General features: G+C 45.4%; 1 protein-coding gene across 4 annotated transcripts in view; it reads right to left on the bottom strand.

Annotated features, from left to right (window-relative positions):
- The window catches only part of SCUBE2 (signal peptide, CUB domain and EGF like domain containing 2), a 45779-nt gene extending 30527 nt beyond the window's left edge, over positions 1 to 15252 (bottom strand). For 3 of the 4 annotated variants that reach the window (XM_054068631.1, XM_054068632.1, XM_054068633.1), the window contains exons 1-7: positions 15123 to 15252; positions 12300 to 12422; positions 11768 to 11893; positions 8341 to 8475; positions 2532 to 2657; positions 2019 to 2135; positions 1044 to 1133 (exon numbers count right to left, since the gene is read on the bottom strand). In XM_054068631.1, coding sequence (XP_053924606.1) covers positions 1044 to 1133; positions 2019 to 2135; positions 2532 to 2657; positions 8341 to 8475; positions 11768 to 11893; positions 12300 to 12422; positions 15123 to 15204 — 799 coding nt within the window. In that variant the 5' untranslated portion in view covers positions 15205 to 15252. Of the gene's footprint in view, positions 1 to 1043; positions 1134 to 2018; positions 2136 to 2531; positions 2658 to 8340; positions 8476 to 11767; positions 11894 to 12299; positions 12423 to 14374; positions 14390 to 15122 lie in introns of all 4 variants that reach the window. The other variant, XM_054068634.1, reaches the window with a different exon arrangement.
- Positions 15253 to 16245: the final 993 nt, after the last annotated feature.

The following is a 16245-nucleotide window of genomic DNA, read 5'->3' as shown; positions in this document are numbered from 1 at the left end:
AATTCACTCTTTGGCATTTATCCTCTACTAGTCTGTCTAACTGTTGCAGTCAGTCTAACAACATTTTCACTGGCTGGACAAATGCAAGTTTATCCAGCACACATTGATTCAGAAAGCTGCAAAGATAATTTTCTGTGTCTGCTTTTTGAAACCCTCTCAATTTCAGCTCTCTCTCTCTCCTAGTCTTCTGCAGACTTAATCTCAAGTTTTGAGATCTTTACTCGTTTATTTCTTCCCAGTCTCCCATCTCCCATTCAACATTGGGAGGCTGTGTCCAGCCCCCAGGGGAAGGCAGAGTGCCTCTTCTTTCTTCCTCTTTCCACAGATGGAAAAGATGTCATTTTTTTAAAAACAAGGCCATTCATCTAGATGTCTAAATATGGATTTGGGAGCTCAGAGCTTACAGTAGCTTCTTCCCCAGCCTACACGCTCCATGCCACTTCCATGGCAAATGCCAACAAGCACAGCAAATTGCCCTGACTGCCTGGAGTAAGGGCTTTTGAGAGGTGGACATCCACTGACACAGCTGCCCTCAGATCACTCTGATTGCTTCTCAGGGCAGTATCTTCCCAACAGTGATAGACTCTCAGAGGTTGGCATTCGGGACCAGATGTGAACACCTCTAGAAGATAAAGATTGGCCTTGTATCCTAACATGTCCTTCTCAATGCAATCCACCACTGAACCCAATTCTCTTCCATGCAGAAGAATACCTACATTTCAACAGGAAGCAAAACTCTACTTCCTCCCTATCTCTTGGCTAAAACTGTAGCACAGAGAGGATTGTACTGCATTCCCATGGTAAATTAGAACCATGGAAACATACAGTACGTCAAGGCCAAGTTCCCAACACCTACTGCCGACTGTCACAAACTACGTACAGAGTTTCTTATACATTATGGAATAATATTATCTCCTAAATAGGGAGTGGAGCATCTCTGGCAGAATGCACGACCCACAGCCATAATGGTTACAAAAAAAAAAAAAAAATATCCAATATAAAAAGTTTCTGCAAACAGAATTACTTTGGATAAGCACTTTTACCCATAAGCAACCGTCGCTTCACCCTCTTGTCCACATCAGCTCCTGCTGTAGAGTTTCCCTCAGAAATTTCAACAGCAGCCTCTTCCCTCTCTGTAAGGAAAAAAAAAAAAACAAACACAAGTAAAGCTGCCCTGACCAGAAGCCTCATCTGATATCCAATATATCCAATACTAACACACATGCAAAGAGCTGCATCGAACACTGAATTATCAGAGACAGTCAGAGCTGACTAGGCAGAAATAATTTTTTTTTAAAAGAGAAAGCAGTAATGAAAATCATGAAGAGCCTTCAGTCAAAACCATGAAAAAACTTTGGTTTTGTTGCTTCTTTACAACTCATGTTTACTTCAGCATTCTTAACAAAACAGATGATGTGCTACGGGTATACGAACAGCAACAAGATGAAAGAACTAATTGAACTGTCACGAACTGCTTTGTTAAGAGCACACTGTCATCATCTGTCATGGACTAATACAAGGACCAGCCAGCTATGCCTGAGCATTTGATTTCAATCAACAGACGACAAACTCTTCCAGAGACTGGAAGTTTATGAATCTTAAGCTCTCTTCTTACTGGATAACTGCCTGGCAAAACTCATACTTAAATTGAATTCAGAGTTATAGTTTTAACAGATGTACTGCTTGGTTACACTCTCTGGCTCATGCTATACCAGAAACTGACCTAAAATATCCTAGAGGGAAGGGAATCTTCCTTGTTTGGTGAAAGGTCTTGTGCTTCAAAGGGACCAGTATTAACTACAGGTTGCAGTAGCACTAGGTAGCTACTTACACAGGGAAGCATAAGTTACCTGGATTCAACCAACTCACTCACGCATTGCCATATACTTAGTTTTGGATTCCTTGAGATTTTGTAACCATACTATCACGTGGAGCATTAACCATGCACACACAGTAAAGCCACATCACTCTAGAGTCAGTTGTTAACAGAAAACAACTACTCTTCACTATATACTGACCCAGGCAGGTTTTCCCATCCACATGCATGATGTACTTGGGGTGACATCCACAAATAGGCCCATTATCAGCATCATCACATGTATGTTGACAGCCACCATTTCCATGATTACATGTTACTAGGAAGAAAACACACGTTATATCTCAGAAGTACTTCCAGCATCTTTGAAAGATAGCGTGCAATTTTGTCTCCATTTGACCATCCAACACACCTTCCTAACATGCCCCTTTTTCCTGAAGAACTCAGAGGCTGAAACACTGCAGAGCTCTTTTGTGGAGCTGAACTTCCCATCATTAGGAATGATGGCACAACTTCCAAACTACAGATACTGAAGCAGCCAATAGACTGGTGTAAGACAGTCCAGCAAAGCCATAGATTCTATTTTAATTTGTATGCACACAGTTTAGGCATGTCATCCCAGTTTAGCTATAACATACCAAATCCCATCTCACTGCAAAGAGAACATTATTTGTTCACTTTGGGAAACCATAAGCATATGCAGAATGTTGCATACAAATGCAGCTCCTCTGGTTCTTGGACAGTTCAAATCCTGGTCGGCATTCACAGGCAACTCCTCCTTTGGGCGTTTCTCTGCAGATATGGGCACAGCCATGATCTTTATTCATGCAGCTCATGCCTTCTGCAAAACAGGACAAGTGCAAGACAATCAGCATCCTCAGCATCTCTGTGTGCAGGCAACAGTCAAAGTCAGTTCAATACAGACAGACAAGTCTGCTACTTCTGGGAAGACCCTACAGTGTTAGGACAAGAAGTACAAGCTTACAGACAGAAAGACAACGACTCGTCCTGCAAATTCAATGGCCTCAAGGTTTCTCCATCTGTGATCTTTTCTGCGTCCATGTCCTTTGACTGCAAAGTCAAAAAGTAACATCCCCAGATTTGTACAGAATCCATATTCTTATCCAGTGCTCTCCACTTTATACCATTGTTTTTTAAACTACTGCATTTATTTCACAACAAATGCAAAGTGGCTGATACCTGGCAAGATCAAAGCCTGAAGTGAAGTTTTTATGTCTCTGTTTAAAAGAGCAGCCATCAGACACAGGAATGCCGAGGCTGACAGTAACAAAAGCCAGCTCTATTTCAATTACTGGCCTACAAAGCAGATTCCCAAATTTATGACCAACCTCAGCAGTGACCAAGTAGTGACCAAGTAGACATGCAGATTCTATGTATGCCATATGCCAATTTTCTCTTTTGTTAAGGTTTTGTTTTCATTTTTTTTCTGATTTCAATAAGTACCTCCCAAAATGGCCTCACTGGGGATTATCACAGCATTCTGTATTTCTACACAGCTGGACAGAATTTAGTGCCAGTGCCCGCTTTAACTAAACAAAAAAGCAATGTGACACTGGTGACTTCCTTACATTTGGTGCACCTCCTAAAAGCATCCAGTCATTTCTGCCTCTGACAGTTACAAGCTGCTTGTGTACCGGCACTCAATGTCTGCCAGACTGTCTTGTCTGTCATTTGCAAAAAGTTGAAGTCAATTAAACAGGGAGGAATTGTCCTAGAATTATAGTAAAAACTTCTTTCACCTTGCCTCATGGTTCAGGTAAATGAGTGCCTTTGCCATTGGCTAAATGATGACACGATCTGTACAGAGAACTTGAAATTATACAGCAGCTACCTATTAAACAGGACCATTAGATCAAATTAAAAGAATAGTTTTTCTTCAGAAAAAAATCTGTGGTGTGCTGTTAGAAGCGCTAAAAAATTGTGAGACGAGATAAGTGAATGCTCTCCTCAGGCACACGGAGAACAAACCTCTGCCATCAAATTCTCTGCCCTAGTGCGTTTGGCTTTTACAAGGCACATTATACCACAATGCCCTTTCTTCTTGGTACGAACACTTCATTTGAGAAGACTAAGTGGCGCATACTTAGGCTGCAAAAGCTTATCCCACGTTACTTTAGTGAACTTCTGCTGAGCTGAACAGATGCACAATCAGAAAGAATGAAAAGGGTGATCATGCTGCGAAAAAGGAATTATGTGAACAACTCCACACCCTATATATTTTTTAAACTTACAGAGCCCTTTTTGCAGCCTTATTACTAAATGAAGCAAAAACACTCTATTGGCAAGCAGAGGTCAGCTCATCACCATTATTCTACTACACTTCAATTAGATCCTTGCTCTGCACACGACTATTCTTGCCACCTCAAACACAAGCTACAGCACCCATTCTCTATTAAGACAGCCTTAAGCAACAAAAGAATGGATATTGCAGAGCCTAGATTATTCTGCTCTACTGGCTTTTTGATTCCTTTCCCACAGTGAGGACTCTGTAGAAGCCTAACAAGACAAAGACACTTCAAATCCTGCAGCATAGACACAGCCCAAGGAGCCCACATGAAAGCTGCCATCCATTATTGTGCTGTCAATCAAGGAAGAAGACAACCAATGAGGCCACAAATTAGCCTCATTAACTCTTGTGCTTTTGTGACATTTCTGTTCTTAAGCATGCAATATGATTTGGTCTACTAGCTCAGAGGCGTTAGAAAGCATTAAGAGAATTAGTAGCTTAGTTTCTGTTAACAAAGTTATTCTTTCGTCTCTATTGATCTACCAAAGGGGAAATTGTTCAAGCAGGTACTTTGGTAAAAGTTCACTGACATCAGACAAATAGTTTAAATGCTCAATTTGCGATTGCTCCATTCTGAGTGAGCAGAATTCAATCAGGTCCCCACTGAAAGCTAAAACTGCACTTCCCAAACCAGGGCACATTTTAATAACAAAGTACCTATTGTGTAACACGGTACATGACCAAACCCACACAAATCTAGCTGACCCAAAAGACAGCATTTCATGGAAGATACGCCCACACATTCTAGCATTTATTATCAAGTTGCTGCTTATTCCCAAAGGTGGTAGTTTTCTACTCAGCTCCATTTTATAAGGTTGTATTAAAGAAATGTCTTTATGACTGCAAACTCCTTCATGGACACAAAGTCTCCCAGGTCACAACATTCCGGAACTGTTGCAATGGCAGATTGTGGTCCAGAAACAAACCCTAAACAAATTTTGGTCAAATCCTACCACATGTTTCCCAGACGCACAATTTCTCTTGCAGGAGACCCTGCCCTACTGATACACAAGTGTCTTGGGATGGACTAGTCCCTTGATCGCCACACTCACAGTCAAGAGAGCTGAACCCAGTGCCTCTCTGGCCTAGCTGACCTCAAGCCAGATGAGTCCTCTTAGACAACTGGATCTTGGTGAAGGTACCCAGCACAGGTTGGTGAGATCCGAACACTCCTGTCACTGGCAAGACAGAGGCAAAATGCCAGCATGGTATTTCCTTATCAGGTCACGTTAAATTTATCTCATACATTTATGATCTGTGTTTAAATCTTTGTCTTTTTTTACACTGAAGATGTAGGGACATCACCACCATTCTGCTAAGAATATTAAGGCTCCATTTAGGGCACACTCAAACAGGCATTCAACAGGACAGAGGGAGAGGCTGCAACTGTACAAAGAACAACCAGGGGTTTTCAGAGGCACCCTCTAATAGCCAAATGGTGAGGAACACCAGCACAGCCAGCAAAACAGGACACCCTAGGAATGCTTTAATCTTTCTTCAGGCTTTCTACATTCTTGTGTTAAGCCAACTTTTTACAAAAAGCTTTCTAGTTATCTCTGTTCTCCAAAGTCAGAAGGACCCCAAGAGCAACAACTGAGATGATCCCTATGAACAAGCTTTCAGTACACACAGTGATTTCAAACGTGGCTTTCTTCTTGCAGGTCCAATTCACTCCTGTTGATTCAGTCAAACAAGTAAATAGCTATGACTGTGAAATACCACAAGGGAGAGTAGCATGATTTGTCATCCCTAGCAACAGCAGCCACAAGATGTACTACATATTTACTCATGAAAAACTCTGTTTTCCTTCAAATTTTTGTATTCTCTAATACGGAGCAAGTTAAATACTGAAACAAGCTACATGGGCATGGCTGCCCTGCCAGCTACCGAAACAGCCTTCCAAAGTAATCCATTTTCCCACAGACAGATGAGGAAGAGATTGTTTAGAGAAGACAGTCAAGGAAAAAACTTAGATGCACAACTTCCCAAGACACTATGCGTTCCTGTGGTTTAAGCAGGGGCTAGGCAGAACCATCAAGCCTCTCAGAGCACCCCTGCGCTTCAGACCAACACAGTCATATCTGATAAAAAATGAGCTCTCCTCTAATACGTACCTGATCTTGAGTCCCATGACACAGCAGGTGACAGGAAACCCAGAGGATAATTACAGATAGACATAGAAGAGCAAATAACTCTTAGGCTTCTCTGTTACACTGCCCATAGGGAGGAATACAACAGCCCCACACTCTCTATTTGTCCCCTCTCGGGTTCACTTTGTGCAAAGGCCAGTGTTGTAGACTGCTAGGAGGGTCTCTCAAGCATTAATGCAGGCACTGTCTTTACTGGGCTGGAAACAGGTATTATGCTTCTTTCTTAACAGAGAGGAAATAGCCCCTAATATCACAGATAAGAATTAAAACTGAATAGATGGTCTCGGCAGTAGGTGCCAAATGTTGTTTTGATCAATGTTGTGAGGTCTCAAAATAAAACTGAAAAAGCATATACAGTTCGAGATGCATACACCAGGCAGAGAATAGAAGACTGAGTTATGAGAAGAAAAGCAGAGGACAAACTGAGAGGAAAGATAAAGCAATGAGATTTCATTTAAAACAGACCTGTCCACCCAAGAAAAAAATATATAAAAAGTGGGGAATCCCATGGGGCACTTACAGTAATGGGAGGGAGGAGGGAAACAGTCACAGCATGAAAACCTGAAAAAAGCTCTTAAATAAAACAAAACAAATACTTCTGCATTTTGGTATGAACAAAAAGTGCATTTTGTGCAAAAAAAATAAGGTTTTTTTTTCTTCCTTAAGACTAGTTTCCATAAAAATATATTTTATTCAGTAGTTTTTAGGCAGAGAAAGCATCTTTTGGTTTTTTTCCTCTTGATTTTCTTTTTCAAAGTAAAAAAAACTAAATTAAGTGCAAATTTGGTATTATGGGAAAAAAAGGCCTTTTTTTGCCACAAAGTTTAAAGACATTAACTGCGTCTTAAAGAATAAAAGAAAAGAGAGAGAATTCCAAAGGTACAATTTAGGGAACAGATATTAATGTAAGTGCTGCTGCTGTTAGCTCAGGAGAGTAGAAACTACTCGAGTAGCAGCAAGTAAGAATACAAGCAGTTAAAAGTTTCTTCTCTCTTGGCATTGGACAAGACAAGGAGTTCAACCATCCTCAGATTTATCATCCATGCACACACACAAACACACATCACTGCTAGCAAGGCAACACGTGGGGAAAATGCCTTGCCCCAGCACTGCAGCCCTGCTGCTTGCCCTCCCTCCTGGCTCAGCAATAGCCTAAGAAATCACTGTGCATCAGAAGACTCCAAGCCCAGAGCCAGAGAGGCTGAGAAAACAAATTCTTAATTCAAAACAAAAGATCGATTCAGCTACAGCAGCCACCTCAGCACACTTATCTGTGGATGGCCATATATGTCTATAAACGTTGATCTCGTCACTATGGGGATTTTTAAAGTGAGATTTGTTTATTCATGCTCAGATACCTCTTATAGTCATGCCAACGATAAGCCACAGATTAAAGAAAATTTTGCAGCTTTAAATACTTCTTAGTAAGATATTTACTGTACAGTTCAATAGACAAATCCTGATGTGAACAACCACTTTAAAGTATTCCCTAAGGGCATCCAAAATAATTTTGTTCAATCTGATATCTAATCAGATATCCAAGACTTTCTGATCTCTCAAAGGTCGCTTCAGAACGGTTTCACCCAAAACAAAGAACGTGATTTGAATACCTTTGGGGCCAACAAACAATAAATCTCCTATTTGAAACCCAAACACTGTACAGGGAATCTAAAAGGTACCTGAAGGTAAGACAGGTATTGCCCTGTAACTAAAGCCAATGGTCAGAACTCACTGTCCTTCAATTTGTTGCCATTGCCTGCAGCAGGACACAGCTTAGCTGCACAACAGAGCACAAAGTACACTGCGAGTACAGCAGTACAACCTTTAACAACCACAGTGCCATAGACATACAAGTGGGATCAAAGGGCCAGAAGGGATGTAAAGAGTCTTCAAAGTCACTTAGAAGATTTTGACACACTGTTTCTTCTAAAAGGAGTGAGGACTTCAAGACGCTTCACAGCTTTGAAAAACTCAACCTAAAAATACTTTTGAAGTTAGTTTAGAGATTTTGCAGTTAGCCTCTGTCAACAACTCCTGCCTGGTGCCTGGAAGGAAGCAGCAAGTACCTTCTGAGCGGTGGATGCATGTATGCTGGTTATCGCTTAGAAAGAACCCTTCCTTACAGCGACATTCATAGCTCCCCACAGTGTTGACACAAACATGCTGGCAACCACCGTTGTTGAACACGCATTCATCTGTATCTAAAAGAAAGAGAAAAAGAGAGAGATCAGCTTTGTACTAACACCAATACACTCATATTGGCCACAGCCGCTCACTGTGGGGTACAGACATACATCTACTTCACACAAAACCACCCAGGCAGTTTGGACACCCAACGCTAGCCTGTTGTTGTGCTGTTATCCTTGGGAAAGTACATTTTTGCTACTGCTTTTCCCCTGTTCACAGTTTGCCCGATCAGTCACAGGGCTCCCAAGAAATGCGGACCAACTAACCAGAGTTACTGGTTACAGCTAAGGTAGAGTAGTTCCGGTGGAACCAGCAGCACAGCCCCACACTACATCTATGTAAACTCGCTCTGCTTCTCAGTGCAGCTGGATAGTACTGCCATTCATCAGCCACGCACATTTACACCTAGGTTGAGCATGCATACAAGGTTATATCTTGCTCAGTGGGACGCAACCTTGGCTCCAAACTCATCCAAACTATAAAAGGTGGTTTTCCAGAAAGCTTCCCATTCTGAAGCAAAGGTGGAAACAAGAAAAATACAAACCTCAAAATAAATTTAACCTAAAACCTATCCCCTGCTCCTTACTTTTACTCCAGCTAAAATTCAAACATCATATCTGCTCTGATGTTCAGGTTGATTTACCCTCCCTCAACTCTAGGCCAACTTGCCTAGAGTTGCCATCAAGGCTGCTGCTGTGTTGCCTGGCTGCTGTCAAGGACAAGAGCAGAAGTTCTGGGAATAGTTTTAATGTTTATTTTGCAACATACAGAGCTTCATCAACACTAGAGAATAAAGAAAGGCTCTGCTTACAAGATAAGGAAGAGAAACAAAAAGTAAAAAAACTTCAGCTAAGCCTCTGAACAGCTCATCCCAACGTTCAGTTCTTTGGAAGTTTACCCCTTAACAAGCATAGGCTTTTGTAACAACTACCAGCAAAGAATTTTCCTAGTCTAATTTTCAGAAATGCCAATTTGAGCAGGAAGTAAAAATGCTCAGTCTCTTAAAAAACAGGACAAAACACTGCTGAGGCAAAGCACTGGCCTCATTTGCAAATTGACATGGAACAGCATGTTTGCTCCCTGTTCTGTTCATTGTTCCTGTGCTAATAGTACAATGTTTTTGATTTAACATTGTAGCATTCCTGGCATAAAACAGCTGTCTTCTAAACAAGGAGAAAGAGAAAGGCTTTTAGTAACAAGCATAACATAGTATTACAACAGATTTAATTTCTACTGAAGGCAATGAGTAAGCCAATTGAATGCAAAAGAACATGACCTGCTGTAGCAAAAAGAGCGGCTGACATATCTTCATCACAGAGAAGCTGAGTATTTTAGAGTTCTACAGCGATGTGAATGTGCAAACAATCATGAATAAACAGCCACCATGAGTCTTTAACACTACAGATTTGAACTCCAGCAGATGTTTCTGTCTTACAGATCTTGGAAAGCTTTCCAAAAAATCATCTCTTTCCAACAAGTAATAGTCTGTTTGGCTTAAACCCAGGCACAGAGCAGAGATCTTCAAAAATAAGGGTGACAGGAGGGCAATCCTGGCTTGAACAAAGTAAACAAACAGATTAAGAGAAGATGTGATCCAATTTGCTGCATGTCAAAATATTTATTCAACATTTACATCACATCTCAAAATCGGCAGATCAGTGGTAAAAACTTCATTGTATGTCAACAACATTTTATTTTATTTTACAAAGTCTGCCATGCAGTACTGAGCAGCTTCCCAGTAACATAGCAGGTGGTAGATTCTGGTCTAAATTATGTGTAGGTTTTACTGATCATAGACAAGTCAGTCGAAGTATGCTCTAGAGCTACTGGATGCAAAGGGAATATATCCTTTCCCAGCACTTTAAGAGGCAATGTGTTCGTTCACATTCAGCCCTTTACTGTAACCTCAACGGAACTCCACCGTGCGTTTACACAAATGCACTGAAGAAAAATAAGATCACCTTCCTATTATTTTTAATATGCTTCCCTCTCTGCTTTCTTTAGTTGAATTTGGAACTTCCTGGCTTCATCCTCCCCTCCAATTACACTATAACAAAGTTAATCTGTGAGTAAGCATGAGGTTCCCAGCATGTAAAACCCAACACAATCACACTGGAGACTCCAGAGCGTTTCTGATTTGTCCGAACAGAAGATACAGCCCAGGCATAGTCCGATCTCCGGTCTGATACAGAATCACAGAGTAGTTTGTGTTTGAAGGGACCTTAAAGATCATCTAGTTCCAACCCCCCTGCCATAGCTAGGAACACCTCCCACTAGAATATGCCAGACACTAGTGGGAAATATCCCAGCCAAATTAATTATATTCTTAAAATTACGTTGTGAGAGCAAGTTTCTCTCTGACTGACAGCAGGGTGGAAGCCTGGCTCAGGCATATCCACACTCAGCGCAGCAGAATTAGAAATCTGAGCCATCTCTGGAAAAGTATATGGGGGGGGGGGGTACCACAGCACAGGGCAGAGCTTCACAGGGTACCAAGGATGGGTCCTGGATGCTTCCTTAAGACGAGGTTCTGTCCCAGGCAAATAACACCATCAGGATTCTACACTGCCAACAAGCTGGCAACTCACGTATTTCTGTACACTGTGTGCTGAGAATACTAACACAGTAAAACCACAAGGCCGTCGTACCCACTTTTAAAGATATTCACCTGCTGGCACACAAAAAAAAAAAAAGGAAACTATTGAGACCTTAAAGAAAAGAGGATGAGAGTGTGTGCACGCAGGGTCAGAGGAGCGTTGCCAGGACTGAACATGCTTCCAGCGTTAGACATTGTTTCACACTAACCATTCACAGTAACTGCAAGCATTTGGCTTAATTGCTCTGTACAGCAATGGCTCCACCTGGCACAGCTACTGCACGCTGCTAATTGTCCTCTCCTTACAGCTCGCATGTCAGAAAGTACACAGGCAGGTAAGAGTCCACACATAATAGATGTATGAGACAGAAGACTTCAAACCCAAAATACACCTGAGAATTGATGTTAAACTAACACTGGAACAGAAAAGAATGATGGCACACATTTAGCATAATAATAGATGGCACTTCACACTTTTTACTCCAAAGCATTTAACAGAAATGTAGCATAATGTCCCCCTCTGTAAAATCAGGAGGGTAAGAGCCAAGCTGGTTTAGTACATCAGTACTTGGAATTCCTTACTTCCATAAGTAACATTCTTCTCTAGCTGAGCTGATTCAGCCCAAGAGATCACGGCCCACTCCCCACTGATGCAGTTAAAGGGTTTTGCTAGCATCACCACTCACAGTGATCTTGAACACACTTCTTACCCAGGCAGTTGTGGCCATCATGAGCCAACGTGAAGCCATCGTAGCAAGTACAGCGGTAATTCCCTGGAATGTTGAAACACTCGTGGACGCAGCCTCCATTGAAGTCGTTATCACATTCATCAATGTCTAAGGGAATAAAGCAAAAGTCAATATGCTGGATGCTTGCCTGACTGTTACAGGCAGTTGGAGATGCTGTGTGCAAGGGCTGTCTTGCAAATAGACAATACTTAACATATTACTCGCTGAATATTTCTAGTGACAAAATATCCTGAGGTTCCCCACTTTCATCTGACAGTTTTGAGGCTGCTGGTTAAACAACAAACCAATTATCAGACCCAGCGATATTACCAGGTGAAAAGCCATGCAATCTGTTTGCCTTTGATTTCGCAAACAAATAAATCAGGTGAAGAAACAATTATTATTTTGATTTAAAATCATCCTCCATATTCTAAGCCATCGCTTTTAATGGCTCCATCTTCCTAGAAATACGTCCCGCTGACACAGGCAGAGCACAGTGCTTCCATCAGTTTACCTTCACATTTCTTCCCTTCGCCAGTGTAACCCACTTTGCACATGCACTTGTACAGCTTCGGGGTGTTTTGACAAATAGCATCTGGGTGGCAGTCATCAAGCCCCAGGGCACACTCATCCACATCTGTGAAAAGACAAGATGCAGAAGCGATTCAGAAGGGGGAGAGTGGGGCACGTCGCCTGTCCACATCACTGGCGAGATGATGTGAGGCTGAGTGCCTCTTTGTGGCGTGTGCATGCATATTACATGTATTTGTCAGTCAAGACAGAAACATGCAGAGACTGTATCTGAACTTAAATTTCAATAACGCTCTACCTGCATATTTGTATTCGCATGCAATTCACATAAGCTTGTGTTAAGCTTTTGTACCCACTTACAAATACAGCCAAAATAATCCATTATGGGCAAGATCCTCCATGCAATTTAGCTGACAGTTTTACAGAGATTCATTAGAGACTGTTAATCTTTCTGGCTAACAAGAACCAGTTATTGACAGAGTTCTTGACATCTATGACATCAACCTCGGGAATCGCAACGGTCCTTAAACTAGCAAGGGGAGTTTACAGAAATGTACTTTCAAACTCACCGCCAATACATTAGAAGACCAACTTACCACTGAACAGATGTATAATTTATAAATAATGCCTTTTTTTTAATACAAGAATAGTATCTGTTTAGCAGCATTGCCAAATCACCTGGCCAGCCATCACAAAGTACAGCATACTGAAGCAAAATATCCAGGTGGAAAGTTCAGAGCAGAGGAAACGAGGAGAAAGGGAAACATCAGCGGGAGGAAGTCCTAGAGACAAAGAAGTTTAGATAGAAGAAGAGGGAGAAAAGTTATGGGCACCAGAAGACATCACCAGAAGCTTTTCATACAGCTGACGTGAAGGGACACACAGAAAGAGGAAGATTTCCAGCAACTGGCTAAAAGGAAGAATTGCAGAGGCAGCGCCCCACATAGATACAAAAAGTGACTCCTAAAATAAGAAGGCAAATTGCAGGAGTATCAGCAGAAAGTGACTTCTTAAATAGCCTGGGGATCAATTTCTAACGGGGAATTTCAGCCAGCACCTCTCCCATATACAATTATAGCATTCATTTCTTTTTTTCCTGCAAATCACAAAATATGCCTGTAGGCACTGCAGCAGTTGCCAACTTCAGAAAGTATTCATGTAGTTTTAACTCCTAATGGCCTTTGGCAGTGAAAAACAAGGCACCACAGCAGCAGTGCTCTCCTGGCTCTCAGGTGCACGAAGAACTGGTAACAGCGATAAGGTCTTCAGATACCACCTCCAGAAAGCAAGGGGGAGGTGGAAAAATGCCAGAGAGAGGGGCAGAATCTGCCTCCTCCTAAAGCGGAAAATTCAAGCTATTAAAAAACAGGGGAAGCAGCAAATTGAGGGAGCAAATCTTGCAAGGAGAGGTGCAGGGAATTGCTGAGGGTCCTCCAGCCAGTGGGATTCAGGGAGATGGGGCAGGAGGAAAGGATGGGTAGGGAAGGAAAGCCAGCAGGCAGAAAAAAGCCTCAGCCACCTTCGCTGGCTGCTTCTCCCCTGCACCGTGACCTCTCCTCTCCCCCTTCCACCTGGCCCTGGCAAGGTGGCTCCGAGCAAACACACACCGGGGAGAAGGCTTCTTTCAAAGCTACAGCATGAAGACAGCAACTAGATCTCATGCCAGTGGCAAAACATTTTATTTTTTTACACTAATCCTCTGTGGTCTGCATCGCACAGGGAAAAACGGCAGCAAAATAAACAGCATTAGTGAATCCAGAAGCACGGAAAAGAGAGCTAGGGAAAAATCTCTAGGCACAGGGAGTGAGATTTCTTCATAGAGCTGAAGAGAGACCCTGGAGGAGGGAGACCGCGAGCAAACACCACAGCCTTGAACTTGGCAGCAAGGCGACACGCAGGAGGCTGCGGGAAGAATTACGGGGTTTATTCCTCGGCAATCAAAGGCGGATTCAGCCGTGATATACGCAGAGTTTACTTCCACGCTCCTCCGGCAAAGGTGGGACATTAACCAGGTGCCCGAACCCTGGGGCTCAGTCCCGCTCCGGGGACCGCCCGCACCGGGCAAAGGTGCCGCTCCCTGCCCGCACCAACAGCTTCGAACCGGACCCACTCGGTCCCGGTCCCCGCTTGTCCCGCATCCCGGCACCGGTCCCCGCTCGCCCCAACGGCTCCGAACGGGGCTCGCTCGGCATCGGTCCCTGCCCGCTCCGCACCTTGGCGCTGGTCCCTCCGGCCCCGCCAGCTCCGATCCGGACCTCCCGGTCCCCGCCCGCTCCGCACCCCGGCACCGGCCCCGTGCCCCAACACCGCACCACTGGATCCCGGTCCCTGCCCGCCTCACCAGCTCTGAACCGGACCCACTCGGTCCCGGTCCCGTGCTCCAGCACCGCACCTTGGTGCCGGTCCCTGCCTGTCCATCACCTCCGGAACCGGACCCACCCGGTACCGGTCCCGTGCCCCAACACCGCATCCCGGCACCGGTCCCGCTCGCCCCATCACCTCCGAACCGGACCCTCTCGGTATCGGCCCCCGCCCGCCCTGCACCTTGGTGCCGGTCCCGTACGCGGCACCGCGCCCTGCCTGCCCCGCACCTCAGTGCCGCTCCCGCCCGCCCCACCCGCTCCGACACGGACCCCCTGGTCCCGGTCCCTGCCCGCCCCATCAGCTCCGAACCAGAACCACTCGGTCCCGGCCCCGCACCGCGGCACCGGTCTCGCCCTCCCCATCAGCTCCAGCACCGCACCGGTCCCCGCCCGCCCCGCCGCTCCCTCCCGCCGCTGTCCGGGGCTGAACGGGCGGCTCTCACCGGGCAGGGCGGGCGCGGGCAGCAGCAGGAGCAGCAGCGGCAGCGCCCGCGCCCCCGCGCCGCGGCCAACGCCGGACCCCATGGATGGCGCTGCGGTGGCTGCGCTGCTGCTGCCGCCCCGGGCGGGAGGAGGCGGCGGAGGGCGGGACGCCTCGCACCGACGGCGGCGGCGGGGACTGGGCGGGACTCCCCTGCCCGCGCCCCGGCCCTCCCCGCGGGGGCGAGGAGCGCACCCCGGCACCCCCAGCCCGCACCAAACCACGCGCTCCCGGCGGCTGTAAGTGATCCCCGTGCACCCCAACAGCCCACCCAGGGGCAAGGAGCGCGCCCCGGCACCCTGACATCCCTCCCAGGAGTGATGAAGCCACCCCCTGAGCCCCGACAGCCCCATCCTTCGTTAAACCCTGCGCTCCCAGGGGTGATGAGCGCAGCCCCTGCACCCCAACATCCCACACAGGGGCAAGGAGAGCGCCCCGGCACCCTGACATCCCACCCAGGAGTGATAAAGGCACACCCTGCACCCCAACAGCCCCATCCCTCGTTAAACCCTGAACTCTCAGGGGTGATAAGTGCAGCCGCTACACCCCAACATCCCACCCAGGGGCGATGTGCACACTCCTTGCACCCCAACATCCCACCCAGGGGCGATGAGCGCACCCGGTGCACCCCAATAACCTCATCATACATCAAACCCTGTACTCCCAGAGGCAAGAAACGCATCCCCTGCATCCCAACATCCCACTCAGGGGTGATGAGTGCATCCCCGTACTCCAACAGCCCTATTCCTTATTAGTCCCTGCACCTGTGGCACTGGCACTTGAGCACCCACAGAGCACCCCAAACACTGATGGCCCGGAGAGATGGTGCTTCCTGAAGCTACATAGAATAACCCCCCGCCCCGACTGTGGATGCCAGCAGCAAGTGTATTGGAGCCAGTGCTCCCAGTTCAGAGCAGCCCATGAAATGGTCTCTTTCTAGCAGACAAGCCCATGCAAAGGTCCTGTGTGACCGCATCCTGTCACAGCCCATAGACAGATACAGCTTGGTCGAGCCTTGCTTGCGTTTCTTAAAAATGCAGTATTACAATTTTTACCAGGTAATTACACCCCACTGCAGTGCCTGC

Source organism: Cuculus canorus, chromosome 5 (assembly GCF_017976375.1).
Source record: "Cuculus canorus isolate bCucCan1 chromosome 5, bCucCan1.pri, whole genome shotgun sequence".
Taxonomy (NCBI): Eukaryota; Metazoa; Chordata; class Aves; order Cuculiformes; family Cuculidae; genus Cuculus; species Cuculus canorus.
Note: the sequence above shows the minus strand (reverse complement) of the source record. Positions and strands in the feature narration are given on the sequence as shown.